This window comes from Bombina bombina, chromosome 2, assembly GCF_027579735.1.
Source record: "Bombina bombina isolate aBomBom1 chromosome 2, aBomBom1.pri, whole genome shotgun sequence".
Taxonomy (NCBI): domain Eukaryota; kingdom Metazoa; phylum Chordata; class Amphibia; order Anura; family Bombinatoridae; genus Bombina; species Bombina bombina.
In genome coordinates this window covers 13399105-13421853 of record NC_069500.1, presented here as the reverse complement: position 1 = coordinate 13421853, position 22749 = coordinate 13399105, and the positions used below count along the sequence as shown (strand labels likewise).

General features: G+C 42.1%; 1 protein-coding gene across 1 annotated transcript in view; it reads left to right on the top strand.

Annotated features, from left to right (window-relative positions):
- LOC128647634 (C-type lectin domain family 12 member B) overlaps positions 1–22749 on the top strand; it is a 299612-nt gene that overhangs the window by 68584 nt on the left and 208279 nt on the right. The window contains exons 2-3 of the mRNA XM_053700388.1: positions 7850–7948; positions 21883–21951. Of these exons, the coding sequence (XP_053556363.1) occupies positions 7850–7948; positions 21883–21951 (168 nt within the window). The remainder of the gene's footprint in view (positions 1–7849; positions 7949–21882; positions 21952–22749) is intronic.

The window sequence follows — 22749 nt, the reverse complement described above, 5'->3', positions numbered from 1 at the left end:
CAGAATAGTACTACTTAACACACCACTCATATCTGGTGGCACAGTAGATTGCACGCGCAGTGCCCCAAATTTGAAGTTGGAGGACCGACCAAGCATCTTTTCCATCTCCCGGTTCCTAAAATCCATGCCATATACACGTCCCCTGATAGGGGACGTAACAGGGATTAAACTGATCAGAATAGTACTACTTGACACACCACTCATATCTGGTGGCACAGTATATTGCACGCGCAGTGCCCCAAATTTGAAGTAGGAGGACCGACCAAGCATCTTTTTCCATCTCCCGGTTCCTAAAATCCATGCCATATACACGTCCCCTGATAGGGGACGTAACAGGGATTAAACTGATCTGAATAGTACTACTTAACACACCGCTCATATCTGGTGGCACAGTAGATTGCACGCGCAGTGCCCCAAATTTGAAGTAGGAGGACCGACCAAGTATCTTTTTCCATCTCCCGGTTCCTAAAATCCATGCCATATACACGTCCCCTGATAGGGGACGTAACAGGGATTAAGCTGATCGGAATAGTACTATTTAACACATCACTCTTATCTGGTGGAACATTAGATTGCATGCGCAGTGTCCCAAATTTGAAGTAGGAGAACCGACCAAGCATCTTTTTCCATCTCCCGGTTCCTAAAATCCATGCCATATACAAATCCCCTGATAGGGGACGTAACAGGGATTAAACTGATCAGAATAGTACTACTTAACACACCACTCATATCTGGTGGCACAGTAGATTGCACGCGCAGTGCCCCAAATTTGAAGTAGGAGGACCGACCACGCATCTTTTCCATCTCCCGGTTCCTAAAATCCATGCCATATACACGTCCCCTGATAGGGGACGTAACAGGGATTAAACTGATCAGAATAGTACTACTTGACACACCACTCATATCTGGTGGCACAGTATATTGCACGCGCAGTGCCCCAAATTTGAAGTAGGAGGACCGACCAAGCATCTTTTTCCATCTCCCGGTTCCTAAAATCCATGCCATATACACGTCCCCTGATAGGGGACGTAACAGGGATTAAACTGATCAGAATAGTTCTACTTAACACACCACTCATATCTGGTGGCACAGTAGATTGCACGCGCAGTGCCCCAAATTTGAAGTAGGAGGACCGACCAAGCATCTTTTTCCATCTCCTGGTTGCTAAAATCCATGCCATATACACGTCCCCTGATAGGGGACGTAACAGGGATTAAACTGATCAGAATAGTACTACTTAACACACCACTCATATCTGGTGGCACAGTAGATTGCACGCGCAGTGCCCCAAATTTGAAGTAGGAGGAACCGACCAAGCATCTTTTTCCATCTCCCGGTTCCTAAAATCCATGCCATATACACGTCCCCTGATAGGGGACGTAACAGGGATTAAACTGATCAGAATAGTACTACTTAACACACCACTCATATCTGGTGGCACAGTAGATTGCACGCGCAGTGCCCCAAATTTGAAGTAGGAGGACCGACCAAGCATCTTTTTACATCTCCCGGTTCCTAAAATCCATGCCATATACACGTCCCCTGATACGGGACGTAACAGCGATTAAACTGATCAGAATAGTACTACTTAACACACCACTCATATCTGGTGGCACAGTAGATTGCACGCGCAGTGCCCCAAATTTGAAGTAGGAGGACCGACCAAGCATCTTTTTCCATCTCCCGGTTCCTAAAATCCATGCCATATACACGTCCCCTGATAGGGGACGTAACAGGGATTAAACTGATCGGAATAGTACTATTTAACACATCACTCTTATCTGGTGGAACATTAGATTACATGCGCTGTGTCCCAAATTTGAAGTAGGAGAACCGACCAAGCATCTTTTTCAATCTCCCGGTTCCTAAAATCCATGCCATATACACATCCCCTGATAGGGGACGTAACAGGGATTAAACTGATCAGAATAGTACTACTTAACACACCACTCATATCTGGTGGCACAGTAGATTGCACGCGCAGTGCCCCAAATTTGAAGTAGGAGGACCGACCACGCATCTTTTCCATCTCCCGGTTCCTAAAATCCATGCCATATACACGTCCCCTGATAGGGGACATAACAGGGATTAAACTGATCAGAATAATACTACTTGACACACCACTCATATCTGGTGGCACAGTATATTGCACGCGCAGTGCCCCAAATTTGAAGTAGGAGGACCGACCAAGCATCTTTTTCCATCTCCCGGTTCCTAAAATCCATGCCATATACACGTCCCCTGATAGGTGAAGTAACAGGGATTAAACTGATCGGAATAGTACTACTTAACACACCACTCATATCTGGTGGCACAGTAGATTGCACGCGCAGTGCCCCAAATTTGAAGTAGGAGGACCGACCAAGCATCTTTTTCCATCTCCCGGTTCCTAAAATCCATGCCATATACACGTCCCCTGATAGGGGACGTAACAGGGATTAAACTGATCGGAATAGTACTACTTAACACACCACTCCTATCTGGTGGAACATTAGATTGCACTCGCAGTGCCCCAAATTTGAAGTAGGAGAACCGACCAAGCATCTTTTTCCATCTCCCGGTTCCTAAAATCCATGCCATAGACACGTCCCCTGATAGGGGACGTAACAGGGATTAAACTTATCAGAATAGTACTACTTAACACACCACTCATATCTGGTGGCACAGTAGACTGCACGCGCAGTGCCCCAAATTTGAAGTAGGAGGACCGACCAAGTATCTTTTTCCATCTCCCGGTTCCTAAAATCCATGCCATATACAGGTCCCCTGGTAGGGGACGTAACAGGGATTAAACTGATCAGAATAGTTCTACTTGACACACCACTCATATCTGGTGGCACAGTAGATTGCACACGCAGTGCCCCAAATTTGAAGTAGGAGGACCGACCAAGCATCTTTTTCCATCTCCTGGTTGCTAAAATCCATGCCATATACACGTCCCCTGATAGGGGACGTAACAGGGATTAAACTGATCAGAATAGTACTACTTAACACACCACTCATATCTGGTGGCACAGTAGATTGCACGCGCAGTGCCCCAAATTTGAAGTAGGAGAACCGACCAAACATCTTTTTCCATCTCCCTGTTCCTAAAATCCATGCAATATACACGTCCCCTGATAGGGGACGTAACAGGGATTAAACTGATCAGAATAGTTCTACTTGATACACCACTCATATCTGGTGGCACAGTAGATTGCACGCGCAGTGCCCCAAATTTGAAGTAGGAGGACCGACCAAGCATCTTTTTCCATCTCCTGGTTGCTAAAATCCATGCCATATACACGTCCCCTGATAGGGGACGTAACAGGGATTAAACTGATCAGAATAGTACTACTTAACACACCACTCATATCTGGTGGCACAGTAGATTGCACGCGCAGTGCCCCAAATTTGAATTAGGAGGACCGACCAAGCATCTTTTTACATCTCCCGGTTCCTAAAATCCATGCCATATACATGTCCCCTGATAGGGGACGTAACAGCGATTAAACTGATCAGAATAGTACTACTTAACACACCACTCATATCTGGTGGCACAGTAGATTGCACGCGCAGTGCCCCAAATTTGAAGTAGGAGGACCGACCAAGCATCTTTTTCCATCTCCCGGTTCCTAAAATCCATGCCATATACAAGTCCCCTGATAGGGGACGTAACAGGGATTAAACTGATCGGAATAGTACTATTTAACACATCACTCTTATCTGGTGGAACATTAGATTACATGCGCTGTGTCCCAAATTTGAAGTAGGAGAACCGACCAAGCATCTTTTTCCATCTCCCGGTTCCTAAAATCCATGCCATATACACGTCCCCTGATAGGGGACGTAACAGGGATTAAACTGATCAGAATAGTACTACTTAACACACCACTCATATCTGGTGGCACAGTAGATTGCACGCGCAGTGCCCCAAATTTGAAGTAGGAGGACCGACCACGCATCTTTTCCATCTCCCGGTTCCTAAAATCCATGCCATATACACGTCCCCTGATAGGGGACATAACAGGGATTAAACTGATCAGAATAATACTACTTGACACACCACTCATATCTGGTGGCACAGTATATTGCACGCGCAGTGCCCCAAATTTGAAGTAGGAGGACCGACCAAGCATCTTTTTCCATCTCCCGGTTCCTAAAATCCATGCCATATACACGTCCCCTGATAGGGGACGTAACAGGGATTAAACTGATCGGAATAGTACTACTTAACACACCACTCATATCTGGTGGCACAGTAGATTGCACGCGCAGTGCCCCAAATTTGAAGTAGGAGGACCGACCAAGCATCTTTTTCCATCTCCCGGTTCCTAAAATCCATGCCATATACACGTCCCCTGATAGGGGACGTAACAGGGATTAAACTGATCGGAATAGTACTACTTAACACACCACTCCTATCTGGTGGAACATTAGATTGCACTCGCAGTGCCCCAAATTTGAAGTAGGAGAACCGACCAAGCATCTTTTTCCATCTCCCGGTTCCTAAAATCCATGCCATAGACACGTCCCCTGATAGGGGACGTAACAGGGATTAAATTTATCAGAATAGTACTACTTAACACACCACTCATATCTGGTGGCACAGTAGACTGCACGCGCAGTGCCCCAAATTTGAAGTAGGAGGACCGACCAAGTATCTTTTTCCATCTCCCGGTTCCTAAAATCCATGCCATATACACGTCCCCTGATAGGGGACGTAACAGGGATTAAACTGATCAGACTAGTTCTACTTGACACACCACTCATATCTGCTGGCACAGTAGATTGCACACGCAGTGCCCCAAATTTGAAGTAGGAGGACCGACCAAGCATCTTTTTCCATCTCCTGGTTGCTAAAATCCATGCCATATACACGTCCCCTGATAGGGGACGTAACAGGGATTAAACTGATCAGAATAGTACTACTTAACACACCACTCATATCTGGTGGCACAGTAGATTGCACGCGCAGTGCCCCAAATTTGAAGTAGGAGAACCGACCAAACATCTTTTTCCATCTCCCTGTTCCTAAAATCCATGCCATATACACGTCCCCTGATAGGGGACGTAACAGGGATTAAACTGATCAGAATAGTTCTACTTGATACACCACTCATATCTGGTGGCACAGTAGATTGCACGCGCAGTGCCCCAAATTTGAAGTAGGAGGACCGACCAAGCATCTTTTTCCATCTCCTGGTTGCTAAAATCCATGCCATATACACGTCCCCTGATAGGGGACGTAACAGGGATTAAACTGATCAGAATAGTACTACTTAACACACCACTCATATCTGGTGGCACAGTAGATTGCACGCGCAGTGCCCCAAATTTGAATTAGGAGGACCGACCAAGCATCTTTTCCATCTCCCGGTTCCTAAAATCCATGCCATATACACGTCCCCTGATAGGGGACGTAACAGGGATTAAACTGATCAGAATAGTACTACTTGACACACCGCTCATATCTGGTGGCACAGTAGATTGCACGCGCAGTGCCCCAAATTTTAAGTAGGAGGACCGACCAAGCATCTTTTTCCATCTCCCGGTTCCTAAAATCCATGCCATATACACGTCCCCTGATAGGGGACGTAACAGGGATTAAACTGATCAGAATAGTACTACTTGACATACCACTCATATCTGGTGGCACAGTAGATTGCACGCACAGTGCCCCAAATTTGAAGTAGGAGGACCGACCAAGCATCTTTTTCCATCTCCCGGATCCTAAAATCCATGCCATATACACGTCCCATGATAGGGGACATAACAGGGATTGAACTGATCAGAATAGTACTTCTTAACACACCACTCATATCTGGTGGCACAGTAGATTGCACGTGCAGTGCCCCAAATTTGAAGTAGGAGGACCCACCAAGCATCTTTTTCCATCTCCCAGTTCCTAAAATCCATGCCATATACACGTCCCCTGATAGGGGACGTAACAGGGATTAAACTGATAGGAATATTACTAATTAATACACCTTATAATAACGCAGAGAGGCAACGCAGAGAGAGGAGTCTGAAGGAGAGGAGTCAGAGGAGGAAGGTGGCATTGAGGAGGTGGAAGACCAAACACAGCAGGCGTCCCTTGATGTTGTACGTGGCTGGGTGGAGTAAGAGACCTTTAATGACATTAGTGAGGACAAGGAACAGGACATGGCTAGCTTGGTATCCAACCTTGTGCAAATGGGGAGTTTGCGGTTTTGCAAATGGACTGTTTGCGGTTGTTTGCGGTGCGTTAAAGGGACAGTCTAGGCCAAAATAAACTTTCATGATTCAGATAGAGCATGTAATTTTAAACAATTTTCCAATTTACTTTATTACCAATTTTGCTTTGTTCTCTTGGTATTCTTAGTTGAAAGTTTAACCTAGGAGGTTCATATGCTAATTTCTTAGACCTTGAAGCCCACCTCTTTCAGATTGCATTTTAACAGTTTTTCACCACTAGAGGGTGTTAGTTCACGTATTTCATATAGATAACACTGTGCTCGTGCACGAGAAGTTATCTGGGAGCAGGCACTGATTGGCTAGACTGCAAGTCTGTCAAAAGAACTGAAAAAAGGGGCAGTTTGCAGAGGCTTAGATACAAGATAATCACAGAGGTTAAAAGTATATTATTATAAATGTGTTAGTTATGCAAAACTGGGAAATGGGTAATAAAGGGATTATCTATCTTTTAAAACAATAAAAATTCTGGTGTAGACTGTCCCTTTAAACGGGGAGTTTGGTTTGTCACTGTGAAGTGGGCGTAACCCTTACACTACCTGATGTTTTAAAGCACGTTATTCCAAACGATTTATTAATGTTAGGTGATTTATGCCCTTTATGGATTAAAACCAGACTCTGCATCAACTATGTAATTTTCCATGGGAGTTTTGCCATGGATCCCCCTCCGGCATGCCACAGTCCAGGTGTTAGTCCCCTTGAAACAACTTTTTCATCACTATTGTGGCCAGAAAGAGTCCCTGTGGGTTTTAAAATTCACCTGCCTATTGAAGTCAATGGCGGTTCGCCCGGTTCGCCCGTTCACGAACAGTTGCGGAAGTTCACATTCGCCGTTCGCGAACGCAAAATTTTAGATTCGCGACATCACTAATGAGCACCCTTTGATAAATCCATTATTGCTTGGGCGTAAACATTTGTGCTTCACTCGTAATCTGGCCCTTAAAGGGCCATTAAACCCCAAAATTTTCTTTCACGATTCATGTAGAGAATACAATTTTAAACAACATTCTAATTTACTTCTATTATCTAATTTGCTGCAATCTTTAGATATCCTTTGTTAAAGAAATAGCAATGCACATAGGTGAGCCAATCACATGAGGCATCTATGTGCAGCCACCAATCAGAAGCTACTGAGCCTATCTAGATATGCTTTTCAGGAAAGAATATCAAGAGAATGAAGCAAATTAGATAATAGAAGTAAATTAGAAATTTGTTTAAAATGGCATTCTCTATCTGAATCATGAAATAAAAAATGTGGGTTTAATGTCCCTTTAATGTTCCTTTAATTGGAAGACTGAAAACCACTAGAGACTTTTTCTCTAAGGGATCTTCGCTTTCTATTCCTATTGTTGTCACTAGGAGGAACTTTATTGCTCTCAAAACATTATTTGAATGACCTGTTTTTGTCAGATGCCTATCAACAAGTTTAATAGGATTACATGTCTCAGTAAGTGATGTCTCTAATAACATGTTGTTCCATATCACCCAATGCACAGATAAGGATAGAGCTTTGGTGATGTCAAGTTAATGAGAAAACAAAAAAGTTCTGAGACTGTAATTAAAGTGTTCAGTTATCTGATTTTATGGCACTGCATGGGTTATATGATTAAACATGTGTTTTATTTATGTTTCACAGATGGCTCTCAGAATCTGCACAGTGAAGAAGATAAACATGTGACCTCAGGGGACAAAGTATTGAGATCCTCTAAGGGGTCCTCCAGCAAACACCAGAAGTGTAAGTTCCTCAGTATTTATTTATTACATATATGTATCTATAATTAGCTGGCAGTAAAGTATTTGCTGTGTAAAGGACCAAGACCCTCACACAGAGGTGCAATATATCCCCCTTAGACCTGATGTATTAGACTCATCTTCAGGGGCCACAAGACACAAGGAAAAGAGAAGCAGGAGGGGAGGCTGGGGAGAGAAAAGAGACCTGGTGTATTAGCCTCATATCTTCAGGGGCCACAAGACACAAGGAAAAGAGAAGCAGGAGGGGAGGCTGGGGAGAGAAAAGAGACCTGGTGTATTAGCCTCATATCCTCAGGTGCCACTAGATACAAGGAAAAGAGAAGCAGGAGGAGAGGCTGGGAAGAGAAAAGAGACCTGGTGTATTAGCCTCATATCCTCAGGTGCCACTAGATACAAGGTAAAGAGAAGAAGGAGCGGAGGCTGGGGAGAGAATAGAGACCTGGTGTATTAGCCTCATATCCTCAGGTGCCACAAGACACAAGGAAAAGAGAAGCAGGAGGGGAGGCTGGGGAGAGAAAAGAGACCTGGTGTATTAGCCTCATATCCTCAGGTGCCACAAGACACAAGGAAAAGAGAAGCAGGAGGGGAGGCTGGGGAGAGAAAAGAGACCTGGTGTATTAGCCTCATATCCTCAGGTGCCACTAGATACAAGGAAAAGAGAAGCAGGAGGGGAGGCTGGGGGAGAGAAAAGAGACCTGGTGTATTAGCCTCATATCCTCAGGTGCCACAAGACACAAGGAAAAGAGAAGCAGGAGGGGAGGCTGGGGAGAGAAAAGAGACCTGGTGTATTAGCCTCATATCCTCAGGTGCCACTAGATACAAGGAAAAGAGAAGCAGGAGGGGAGGCTGGGGGAGAGAAAAGAGACCTGGTGTATTAGCCTCATATCCTCAGGTGCCACTAGATACAAGGAAAAGAGAAGCAGGAGGGGAGGCTGGGGGAGAGAAAAGAGACCTGGTGTATTAGCCTCATATCCTCAGGTGCCACTAGATACAAGGTAAAGAGAAGCAGGAGGGGAGGCTGGGGAGAGAAAAGAGACCTGATGTATTAGCCTCATATCCTCAGGTGCCACTAGATACAAAGAAAAGAGAAGCAGGAGGGGAGGCTGGGGGAGAGAAAAGAGACCTGGTGTATTAGCCTCATATCCTCAGGTGCCACTAGACACAAGGAAAAGAGAAGCAGGAGAAGAGGCTGGGGGAGAGAAAAGAGACCTGATGTATTAGCCTCATATCCTCAGGTGCCACAAGATACAAGGAAAAGAGAAGCAGGAGGGGAGGCTGGGGAGAGAAAAGAGACCTGGTGTATTAGCCTCATATCTTCAGGTGCCACTAGATACAAGGAAAAGAGAAGCAGGAGGGGAGGCTGGGGAGAGAAAAGAGACCTGGTGTATTAGCCTCATATCCTCAGGTGCCACTAGATACAAGGTAAAGAGAAGCAGGAGGGGAGGCTGGGGGAGAGAATAGAGACCTGGTGTATTAGCCTCATATCTTCAGGTGCCACTAGATACAAGGAAAAGAGAAGCAGGAGGGGAGGCTGGGGAGACAAAAGAGACCTGGTGTATTAGCCTCATATCCTCAGGTGCCACTAGACACAAGGAAAAGAGAAGCAGGAGGGGAGGCTGGGGAGAGAATAGAGACCTGGAGTATTAGCCTCATATCCTCAGGTGCCACTAGATACAAGGTAAAGAGAAGCAGGAGGGGAGGCTGGGGGAGAGAAAAGAGACCTGATGTATTAGCCTCATATCCTCAGGTGCCACTAGATACAAGGAAAAGAGAAGCAGGAGGGGAGGCTGGGGAGAGAAAAGAGACCTGATGTATTAGCCTCATATCCTCAGGTGCCACTAGATACAAGGTAAAGAGAAGCAGGAGGGGAGGCTGGGGAGAGAAAAGAGACCTGATGTATTAGCCTCATATCCTCAGGTGCCACTAGATACAAGGTAAAGAGAAGCAGGAGGGGAGGCTGGGGAGAGAAAAGAGACCTGGTGTATTAGCCTCATATCCTCAGGTGCCACAAGACACAAGGAAAAGAGAAGCAGGAGGAGAGGCTGGGGGAGAGAAAAGAGACCTGGTGTATTAGCCTCATATCCTCAAGTGCCACAAGACACAAAGAAAAGAGAAGTAGGAGGGGAGGCTGGGGGAGAGAAAAGAGACCTGGTGTATTAGCCTCATATCCTCAGGTGCCACTAGATACAAGGAAAAGAGAAGCAGGAGGGGAGGCTGGGGAGAGAAAAGAGACCTGGTGTATTAGCCTCATATCCTCAGGTGCCACAAGACACAAGGAAAAGAGAAGCAGGAGGGGAGGCTGGGGAGAGAATAGAGACCTGGTGTATTAGCCTCATATCCTCAGGTGCCACTAGATACAAGGAAAAGAGAAGCAGGAGGGGAGGCTGGGGGAGAGAAAAGAGACCTGATGTATTAGCCTCATATCCTCAGGTGCCACTAGATACAAGGAAAAGAGAAGCAGGAGGGGAGGCTGGGGGAGAGAAAAGAGACCTGGTGTATTAGCCTCATATCCTCAGGTGCCACTAGATACAAAGAAAAGAGAAGCAGGAGGGGAGGCTGGGAAGAGAAAAGAGACCTGGTGTATTAGCCTCATATCCTCAGGTGCCACTAGATACAAGGTAAAGAGAAGCAGGAGGGGAGGCTGGGGAGAGAAAAGAGACCTGGTGTATTAGCCTCATATCCTCAGGTGCCACTAGATACAAAGAAAAGAGAAGCAGGAGGGGAGGCTGGGGGAGAGAAAAGAGACCTGGTGTATTAGCCTCATATCCTCAAGTGCCACAAGACACAAGGAAAAGAGAAGCAGGAGGGGAGGCTGGGGGAGAGAAAAGAGACCTGGTGTATTAGCCTCATATCCTCAGGTGCCACTAGATACAAAGAAAAGAGAAGCAGGAGGGGAGGCTGGGGGAGAGAAAAGAGACCTGGTGTATTAGCCTCATATCCTCAGGTGCCACAAGACACAAGGAAAAGAGAAGCAGGAGGGGAGGCTGGGGAGAGAAAAGAGACCTGGTGTATTAGCCTCATATCCTCAAGTGCCACAAGACACAAGGAAAAGAGAAGCAGGAGGGGAGGCTGGGGAGAGAAAAGAGACCTGGTGTATTAGCCTCATATCCTCAAGTGCCACAAGACACAAGGAAAAGAGAAGCAGGAGGGGAGGCTGGGGAGAGAAAAGAGACCTGGTGTATTAGCCTCATATCCTCAGGTGCCACTAGATACAAGGTAAAGAGAAGAAGGAGCGGAGGCTGGGGAGAGAATAGAGACCTGGTGTATTAGCCTCATATCCTCAGGTGCCACAAGACACAAGGAAAAGAGAAGCAGGAGGGGAGGCTGGGGAGAGAAAAGAGACCTGGTGTATTAGCCTCATATCCTCAGGTGCCACTAGATACAAGGTAAAGAGAAGCAGGAGGGGAGGCTGGGGAGAGAAAAGAGACCTGGTGTATTAGCCTCATATCTTCAGGGGCCACAAGACACAAAGAAAAGAGAAGCAGGAGGGGAGGCTGGGGAGAGAATAGAGACCTGGTGTATTAGCCTCATATCCTCAGGTGCCACAAGGCACAAAGAAAAGAGAAGCAGGAGGGGAGGCTGGGGAGAGAAAAGAGACCTGGTGTATTAGCCTCATATCCTCAGGTGCCACTAGATACAAGGAAAAGAGAAGCAGGAGGGGAGGCTGGGGAGAGAAAAGAGACCTGGTGCATTAGCCTCATATCCTCAGGTGCCACTAGATACAAGGTAAAGAGAAGCAGGAGGGGAGGCTGGGGAGAGAAAAGAGACCTGGTGTATTAGCCTCATATCCTCAGGTGCCACAAGACACAAAGAAAAGAGAAGCAGGAGGGGAGGCTGGGGAGAGAAAAGAGACCTGGTGTATTAGCCTCATATCCTCAGGTGCCACTAGATACAAGGTAAAGAGAAGCAGGAGGGGAGGCTGGGGAGAGAAAAGAGACCCTGTGTATTAGCCTCATATCCTCAGGTGCCACTAGATACAAGGTAAAGAGAAGCAGGAGGGGAGGCTGGGGAGAGAAAAGAGACCTGGTGTATTAGCCTCATATCCTCAGGTGCCACTAGATACAAGGAAAAGAGAAGCAGGAGGGGAGGCTGGGGAGAGAATAGAGACCTGGTGTATTAGCCTCATATCCTCAGGTGCCACTAGATACAAGGAAAAGAGAAGCAGGAGGGGAGAAAAGAGACCTGATGTATTAGCCTCATATACTCAGGTGCCACAAGACACAAAGAAAAGAGAAGCAGGAGGGGAGGCTGGGGAGACAAAAGAGACCCTGTGTATTAGCCTCATATCCCCAGGTGCCACAAGACACAAAGAAAAGAGAAGCAGGAGGGGAGGCTGGGGAGACAAAAGAGACCCTGTGTATTAGCCTCATATCCCCAGGTGCCACAAGACAAAAAGAAAAGAGAAGCAGGAGGGGAGAAAAGAGACCTGGTGTATTAGCCTCATATACTCAGGTGCCACAAGACACAAGGAAAAGAGAAGAAGGAGGGAAGGCTGGGGGAGAGAAAAGAGACCTGGTGTATTAGCCTCATATACTCAGGTGCCACAAGGCTCAGGTTTCTTTGTCTCTAAGCATTGCCCATAGGTTCCTTAATAAAGTCCCATGAGTTTCAGTATTGTGCTAATGCTCGTTACTCACTCACATCACTATCTGCCCATCCAGCAGCTCATCTTCAACCCTAACCATCTCTCACACTTTACTTTCTCCCTTCATCCACCTCCTACATCACTCATATATTTAGCACATTTAAACAGTATCAATAAAGGGACATAAAACCTTTACTTTTTTCATGATTCCCTTTTAGCATACAATGGCAATATAATATATATATATACCACTTTAGGGCAATGCCCTACAAATCTTTTTTAAGAATATGTTTTTTAGAATAGGGATTTTTTAAATTAAAGTAGAAGCGCTATAATTGCTTTAGGGCAATGCCCTACCAAATGCCCTTTGCAGGGCAATTATTGGTGTAGGTTTTTAATACAGGCTTTTTTGCGGGAGGGGGGTACTTTGGTTTTAGAATAGGGATTTTTTTTTAAAGTAAAAGAGCTGTGATCGCTTTAGGCAATGCCCTACGAAATGCCATTTTTAGTTAAATGTTTATAGTAGGTTTTTTATTTGGGGATGGGCTTTTTTTGTTAAGGGGAACCTAGTTTTAGTATAAGCCTAATTCTTTGGGTTTTTTATTTTTGTTATTTTTTTTTGTAATGCTAGTGTTTTTTTTATTTTTTTGTAACTCAGGGATTGTTAGGTTAGAGGTCTTGGGGGTTAGCTGTTAGGGGGTTAAGTAGTGTAGGGGTAGATTGTGGTCGGGGTTGTGGCAGTGTATGGGTTTAATAGAGTGGGGATTTTATTGTGGTGGATTAGATTTGGTGTAGGGGTTAGGAAGTGTAGGGGTGACTGCGGTGGGCTATTTGCGGTATAGGGGTAAAGTAGAGTAGGGGTGATTGCAGGAGGGTTATGTTGGTTTAGGGGTAAATAGGTCAATTTATTAGGCTTGGGATATATTTCAAAGGGATCCTTTGCTTTACATTACCAATGTTGGTGGCTATGCTTGTTAGAATATTTTGTCAGCATCGTCACTAATTGAGATGTATAGTAAAAAGCCCCTCAGTGAGGCTGCCTTTAAACAATGATGTCATCATTTTGGAATATTTCCCCGGATGTCTCGACATTACAATGTATCTCTTTTGAATATATTGCCACATTGCGGCACTTTCGACAATCATAATGTTCAAATATGATGTTGTTATATTTTGGAAATTGTGCTAATTGTCAACCCCTGCTTGTTTGTTTGCTTTCTTGAAAAACAAACAAAAACATTTAACAAAAATTGGCTTTCATAAAAGACACAACTTTACATTTTAAATCTACTCTCTTGTCATAGAGAAAACAATCTTTTCTTGACTGTAACTTTGTTTTCAGTATTTCTGTTATATATTTTCTGTCTGTCTATCTATCTATCTATCTATCTATCTATCTATCTATCTATCTATCTATCTATCTATCTATCATCTATCTATCTATCTATCATCAATCTATCTATCTATCTATCTATCTATCTATCTATCATCTATCTATCTAACCTATCTATCTATCATCTATCTATCTATCCATCTATATGAAGAAACAAGTGGGGTTCTATGCAGAGAGTCAACATCACACTCACCATGAGAGGTATATGTTTTTCTAAGTATTAGTTATTGTGGAATAGGTGCTGCTATTTCCCCCTGTATAAGATATATGTTCCCACATACATGAGAATATGTGGCAAAATGAAAAAGGGAAGAGAGAGTTGAGGTGAAGCGCTCCTATATTAATATGGCCGCTAATTAAAGTCAATTCAGGATTTACATTTAATCCAAATATAGTAAGATAGTATACGGTATCAATCTGAGTGTAAATACAAAGTTTGGTGTTCAAACCGATGATACGCAATACGTTCAGTAGATCAAAAAACACTTCAATGGTCCATTAGGTAAATTAGTCCTAAGCAACCGTAATGTCAATTAGCAAATCAGGAAACAAATACTGACCCCTATGTACAGGGTGTGTACTCACGGTGTTAAATTTCAATCCTATGAGATAACTGATGGATGGAAAGGGGGGAGCAGTTTCAGGCACTCTGGATGTCTGCCGCAAGAACTCTCCTTTTTCCTCTGGTTTGACCTGAGGAGGCTGTTTTTTCCTAGCTGGCTCAGGTCTGTGTTAATTGCCAGTGTCAGTGCTTCTAGCAGTATGGTAGGAATGGATTGAAACTCCCCAAAGGGTGTATTGAAAGAAGAGAAAGACAGGAGAATAACTCTGTTTTAATATATTTCAAGATAATACAAACTAAACTATATGGATTATGCTCACATGTGGGGATCTCAATGTATATATGATGTAACTAACAGAATGAGTGGGTGATCTCGAAATATCCCAGGGGAGGTGTCATCTTAGTCCTGTAAGCGATAATTACAAATTACTTAATCCCAGTATCAGATTGTACAAAGGTCCAAATGTTCAAAAAGTGTAATAAATAATACAACTAAGAGCCCTGTGGGAAATACAAATGTAAACAGAAAGTGGCGGTTGAATAGAAATAGTCTTACGCATTTTGAAGGCTTCTACAATAATACCTTCTTCATCAGAGATGATAGGGACCCATGGCATTGCACTGAGCCTATTAAAGGAGTTTGTGGCAATGACTCCCATAAAAGAGGTCCCATGATTGGTTTGGAAAGTCCTGCACATACCCCACAAATGGAATCCAATAGTAGATAGTAGCAGCACCACTTGGTAAACTTCAACATCTGCACACATAGCACGATGGTCAACACTTGACCTTAATCATGTTGTTTGGAAAGTCACATGACTTAAGAGGCCCTGACTTTGTAAACAGTAGCACATTACTGGATATGGATAATAAAGTGGAAAATGTATGGGGCTAATGAGCAAATATTTTATTGTTTGAATACTAAGTCCTTCATCGGCTTATTGCACAACCGAGTGTGCTTTGTTGTATGCAGACCTAAATGAGTTGAAGGTCCTGTTGTACAAGAAGTTCAAAAATTGACAGATCTAAAACTGATATTCCCATAATGTTATATATCAGTACATGAGATAACATAACATATATATATATATATACATATACTGTATACATACACACACATACATACATAAGTATATAAGTGTATATATATGTGTGTGTGTCTTCCGAATCAGGCTTCTAAGTAGATGGACTATCTCTAACAAATAAATTTCAATGAAGCCTATGAAGAGAGAGTGGATGTGCCAGATAAGTATATGTGACTGACATGAGTGGGATAGGTTTCTAGTCACTAGGGTCATTTTGTTTTATTTGTGATAATAGATGGCTATAAATAATGTGTACTGTGTATCACAGAAATTATGCAAGGTTGATATCTATATTAAGGCCTTGTGGCATAAGGGTTTCCAAGGGGTGAATACAATAGGTCTCCCTCTGTCATACCCTCTTTTGTGTGGTTTGACATGTTCTACCACTGTCCTTCTCGGGCAGCTGGGATCTTTATTGTGAAAAGCTCTGTAGTGATAGATTTGAAAAGGATGGTGAGAATACAAAGTTAAATAAGAAAATGAGGAAATATGGGAAGACCTAGAAAAGACGCCAAATATTGACAGTCCGGCAACCCGTTGGGCAGATATTAATTCACCAGAATGTTCTACCAACTATTCCTTTCACAATCTCTATAAGAGCCATTCCAATAAAATAACAGAACATCAACCACTAGAAATATAAAACTCTACACAGAATCGATCTAAGCAGAACTGTCCTCCTCACACTACTCAGAATAAAAATCAACAGTGGTTCAACACTCCCCACAACAAACATAATAGACCTAGGCCGATAATCAAATACAAATCAGATTATACTCCAAGGAATAAAAATAATAACAACAACTGGAAAACTCCAATGTGATAACACAAATAATTTTTAGCTCAGCCTCTAAGGAAAAACAAAAAAGATCTAGACCAAGATACAACCCCACATACAACCATCAAGTGCAAGAAAAGATCAGAGAGGTAAAACAAAAAGAGGTTGAGAAAATCTTAGGGGGAGGAAAATAATAAAATACCTAGATTGAAAAAACTAGATTCAGACATAAACATTTTCAATTTATCTAGCAGACCCCTTTCTTCAGAAGAAAAAACTATTTTAAAGAGAGGTCTGTTTTTCTCCCCAACAAAAGGCCCTAATCCATTTGAAATTTTCACAGACCTCAATAAATTAATAAGAAAGCTCACCTTAAAAAGGCACTATGAGAAACAAAAAATAGACATATTGAAAGGTCAGGTAGATATGAACCCAAAAACCATAACTGACACAGATTTGGAAGCCCTAGTTTGTGTTGCAGGAGTTAGAAACAACTTTTATAGACACAGAGTTTCAAAAAGGCAGCACACAAATGGGAATACCGGCTTTTTCATATGCCCAGCATACTACATTCAGATCCACATCCACATTTTTCGCCACACAATCAAAAGGGAACCGCATACCAGTTTTTTACAATTTGGTACAATCAAGGATAGAGGCTATTGAATTTTTGGCTAAGGAAACAAACTGAGTATTGAAAAGCCGACCTTCCTATTAGATGTGATCTGTTTTATTTTAGAAAGAAAAGTTTTTTGTATTCAAGAAAGAGATTTCTTTCTCCAAATTAGTGCTACTGCAATGGGCACATGCTTCGCCCCAAGCATAATCTTTTAAGGCAGATATATAGATGACATCATCCTTATCTGGTCGGTCACCAAAAAGGATTTTGATCAGTTTGTCTCATACCTCAACTCAAATTACTTTAATTTGACTTTCACATAGAAAACGCACACAATGGAGATCAAATTCTTGGACTTGATCTTTTTCCATTAAGATAACAAAATCCTATCGAGACTTAATAAAATAGATACAGATAGTAATGGTTACCTTCATGGAAAAGTAATCACAATCCCACTTGGATCAACAATATTCCATTTGGTCAGCTCTTGAGCTAAAAAAAGGAGAAACCCCATAAATCCTTCATTTCAACTACACTTGAAAAGCCCTTTTTCATCAGATCACTCTGCAATTGCAAAACAGACTAGGTGGTATATTTGTTGCAGTGCAGCTGTGACCTGCAATATGTTGGAAGAACGACCTGACACTTCAAAAAGAGATTTCTGGTACATATTGCAAATATTAAAGATGGGGTTAAATCACAAATTCTATCAGTCCACTACAGGCCATTTCACAATAAAGCTGCAGCTGTCTGAGCAGGACAGAAATAGAACATGTCAAACCACACAAAAGAAGGGGTGACAGAGTAAGTTCTCTCAGACAGAGGGATTGGATACGCACCCTGGAAATTCTTATGTCAGAGGGCCTTAATTAAGATATCGACCTTGCAGCCTTTCTGTGATAAACAGCACACATTATTTATAGCCATCCATTACTATAAATAAAAAAAAACCTATCCCAACTCATGTCAGTCACATATACTTATCCAGACCATCTAGTTTTAGATCTGTTGATATTTAAACTTTTTGTACCACAGGACCTTCAACTCATTTAGGTCTGCATACAACCAAGCACACTTGTGGAATAAGATGATAAATGAATTTATCAGTAGTCTCCCTCAAAGAGTGAGCATACACAGATGTTCTACGTTTCACAAATCCAGGGCCTCTCAAGTCACATGACTTTCTGAACCAATCACAGGCCGTCTTTTATTTGAGTCATTGCCACAAATTCCTTTAATAGGCTCAGTAAAATGCCTTATATTCTCTGATGAAGAAGGTATTATTGTAAAAGCTTTAAAAACACGTTAAACTATTCCTATTTAGCTGCCACTTTGTTATTACATTTGTTTTTCACATACGACTCTTAGTTGTATTATTGATTACTCTTTTGGAACATTTGGACCTTTGTACAAGTAATTTGCAATTATCCTTTACTGGACTGAGCTGACACCTCCTCCAGGATATTTAGAGTTCACCCACTCATGCTGTTAGTTACCTCATATATACTTTGAGATCCCCACATGTGAGCATAATATATATATATATATATATATATATATATATATATATATATATATATATATGTATATATATATATAGTTTAGTTTGAATTATCTTGATATACAGTATATTAAAACAGAATTACATTATTTATGCTCCTGTCTTTCTCTTCTTTTGATAAACCCTTTGGGGAGTTGCAATCCATTCCTACCATAGTGCTAGAAGCACCGAGGCAAGTAATCAGCACCCCATGTCAGACCAAAGAAAAAAGAAGAGATCTCGTGGCAGACATCCAGAGTGCCTAAAATGCTCCCCCCTTTCCATCCATCACTTACCTGATGATAGGATTGATGTTTAGCACTGTGAGTACATGTCCCAGACATAAGGGTCAGTATTTGTTTCCTGTTTTGCTAATTGCTACGTTTGCTTAGGACTCATTTTACCATTTTGAAGTGTTTTTGATCTACTAAACGTATTGCGTATCATCGGTTTGAATACCAACCTTTGTATTTACACTCAGATTGATACCGTATACTGTCTTGCTATATTTGGATTAAATGCACATCCTGAATTGACTTAAAATAGCGGCCATATAAAAATAGGAGCGCTTCACCTCAACTCTCTCTTTCCTCTCTTCCTTTTTATTTTGCCACATATTTTGATGTATGTGGTAACATATATCATTTACAGGGGGAAATAGCAGCACCTATTCCACAATAACTAATATATATATAAATACATATACCTCTCCTGGTGAGTGTGATTTTGACTCTGCATAGAACCCCACTTGTTTCTTCATATAGATGGATAGATAGATAGATAGATAGATGATAGATAGGTGATAGATAGATAGATAGATAGATAGATAAAAAAAAAACATGTCTTTTATGCCAAAATATATTTTTTTGATTTCCTGCTCTTTATTTTATCTGCAATTATAAATAGGAGTGTCTCATCTCATCTCCCCCTTTCCTCTCTTCCTTTCTTATCTATGTGGGAACATATATCTTATACAGGGGGAAATAGTGGAACCACATTAACTAATATTTAGAAATACATATACCTCTCCTGGTGAGGGTGATTTTTTTTTTTTTTTTTTGTAAATAATTTTTATTTGAGGAAAAACACAAGATACAAAGAGAAATAAAAAAAATACAATGCAGTTGTGACATTTTCAAAGATACAATCAGCAGGTAAAAGTGGTAACAGCAAATGTGGAGTCAAGGGTATCATTTTAAACAATATTATAATATAGCATAAAATGTTAGATAATCTTTTCCTCAATTTTATGATAAAGAACATTACAATAACAAAACAGGTAAGTGGGGATATATGCTCTCATAAGGTAGTCTCAAATAGTATAGTAGGGTAATATATGTAGAAACATAAACACAGAAGAGAAACGACATTAGACGAAAATAACTAAATAGGTGGGGGATTAGAGAAGTAGGATATTAAGTCAGAAAGGAAGGTGGCAAATAGAGAGATGTAGTAGGAGAGAATTAGTTAGATGTTGCATTAGTGGGAAGTTATCTCAGAAGGCAGCGGGCATGATTAAATTAATGTCAGACTGGATTAGTTGGGAAATTTTTCCCACCAAGGGGCCCAAGTAGCTTGGTAAAAATCTAGCTTATCAAGTGCTGAATGGGAGTAAGCTTCCATTTTTGATATATAGTTGACTGTAGCTATAATCTGTGAGGTGCTAGGAGGGGAAAGTTGTTTCCATGCTTTAGCAATTTCTAACTTAGTAGCCATTAGGAGGTAAATGGATAAAGCTTTATGTGTAGGCGAAAGTGGTGGGAAGTTGAGGTGAAACAGGCCAGTTTGGGGACTCAGTAGAAAAATGATGCCCATGGAGTGTAGTAGGTTAGTTACCCAGAGCCAAACAGAAGAGAGCCGGGGGCAAAACCACCAGATATGAGCCTGGGTTCCGAGTTGACCACAGCTTCTCCAACAGGCAGGAGAGTGGGAGGTAAATATTTTGTGAAGAGTTGCTGGGACTAGGTGCCAGCGGACTGTAATTTTGTAATGGAGTTCCCAAAGGGAGGTGCAGTGTAGCACCTTTCTAGTGGACTTCAATTCTCTATACCAGGAGTCAGCGTCGGCTGTGAAGTTGAGTTCAGTTTCCAAGGCTATGAATTGGGATACTTTTGGTTGAGAGGAGGGGTCTAGCAATATCTCATAGTGAAATGACAAGGTGCCCCTAGTCTTGTGGGATAGGGACCATCGCTGTTCCCATTTTGTAACTGTTCTGATGCATTCTCTAGGGAATCCCTAAGACCTGACTATGGAAGAGAGTCGGAAGGCCTCAAATTGCAACTGAGCTGGAATGCGGAATTTATTACAAATCAACGTGTGAGAAATGCCACCAGAATGGTCATAGAGGTCCATAATACGGTCAACTCCAAAGGAGGACCAAGAATGGACGTGAGTGTCGGGTAAAAAAAAAAGAACACTAGCTATAGTTTGGCACGGGGAGGGGTGAGGGGCAATTGAGGTCGAGTGTCTGGTCTGATCCCAAAACTTAAGGGTGTCCAGAATCACTGGGTGTGTGGTAACGAGATTTTCCCAATAATGGGAAGGGATCCAGGGAAGGTCTATTAATCTGACTCCCGAAGGGAGAAGAGACTGTTCAATATCCCTCCACCGGGCATGGCTATCAGTGCAACCCCATTCGATCAAATGGGCTAAGCGTGCAGCTTGGTAGTAAAGAATGATATTAGGCATACCTAGGCCCCCCCTGTCACAAGGTCTTTGAAGGGTTTGTCTCGACGTACGAGGTCTCTTGCCTTTCCAAACATAATTGGTGATAAGGCTCTGGAGTTTATTTAGTAGCGGGCGGGGAAGATTAAGTGGGATCGTGCGAAATAGGTAGATAAGCTTCGGAATATAAGACATTTTAATGGCCGCAATTCTACCAGTCCAGGAGATGTCTCGAAGATCCCATGAGTCTAGTAACTTTTTCCATTCAGGGAGTCTTTCTGTAAAATTCTTCAGAATAACTGTGGAGACATTGGAAGAGAGATGGATGCCGGTGAGGGTGATTTTTGACTCTCTGCATAGAACCCCACTGGTTTATATATATATATATATAGAGAGAGAGAGAGTAGCATATACACAGGGGAAAGCTAGAGAGAGTGATAAAGGGAAAGCTAAGGACAGATATAAAGTACTAACAGACCGAGATACAATAAATAAACTTCATAAAGACTCTAGAGAGCGATGTCTGAGGGAGGCATATTTGATAATTATATATAGGCACAGTACACTTATGTTTAACAATATGATACATATTATATTACTTTTTTATTTGACACTTGTTTGAATAAATGTAGTTATAATTATTGCTCAGAAACAATGAAGTCAAACTGAATTCCCTTCTGTTCTTTTTTAGGTATTTATTCTGCGCTGACGTTGTGTTGTCTTGTTCTGCTAATAACAACCGTTACACTGGCGGTAAAATGTAAGTAATTATCATTTTGTCACACGTCTGTAAACGTTCTCTTTTGCTCCTACACCACATTCTATAACCGTTATCAGTTTTAATTTGTCCTAAAGTTCTAGATTAGTGCTAAATGTAACTTATCCGGCAGTGGGACAGATTAGCGCTTACAGTTGCACATGAACAATATCAGGTTTATCGTGAGTATTTGTGTGCGTCGGAAGTACTGTGCGTATTAAAAGTTGAAGGTAAACGAGTTTGCACAAGCATAATTGAATTTAATGCATGTCAAGTTATCGCAACTTCAGCACTCTGGTTCACTGTGACACTCAAATAAAAGCATAAAAAACCCACCACAAATACATTTAAAAGTACAGTTACACTCATAATAACACCATCTTATACAAAATATTGAATGTGATTGCTATAAAAAGTTATATGTATGTACATTTGTATTTATGTTTTACTTTATATTTACTGTACATATTTCCCATTCCAATGTTCTTCAATTACAGGATAATGTTATTTTTCATTCTTAAATACATATTTCTATAAAGGCATACCTCGTTTTATTGCGCTTCACTTTATTGTGCTTCTCAGATATTGCTCTTCTTACAAATTAAAGGTTTGTGGCGGGGGGCATGTCCAAGTAACTAACATGGCGGGTCGCATCTTTTAGGAGCTCCTGGCACGTTGTTGAAAATCTGCCAATCTTATGATGTTCTGTCTGGCCTTTTCTATTGATTGTTATTGCTAAACCCTGAGTGGATCAATCTCATTTATCTAGCAATGTTCATCTAACCATTAGGATCATACTAG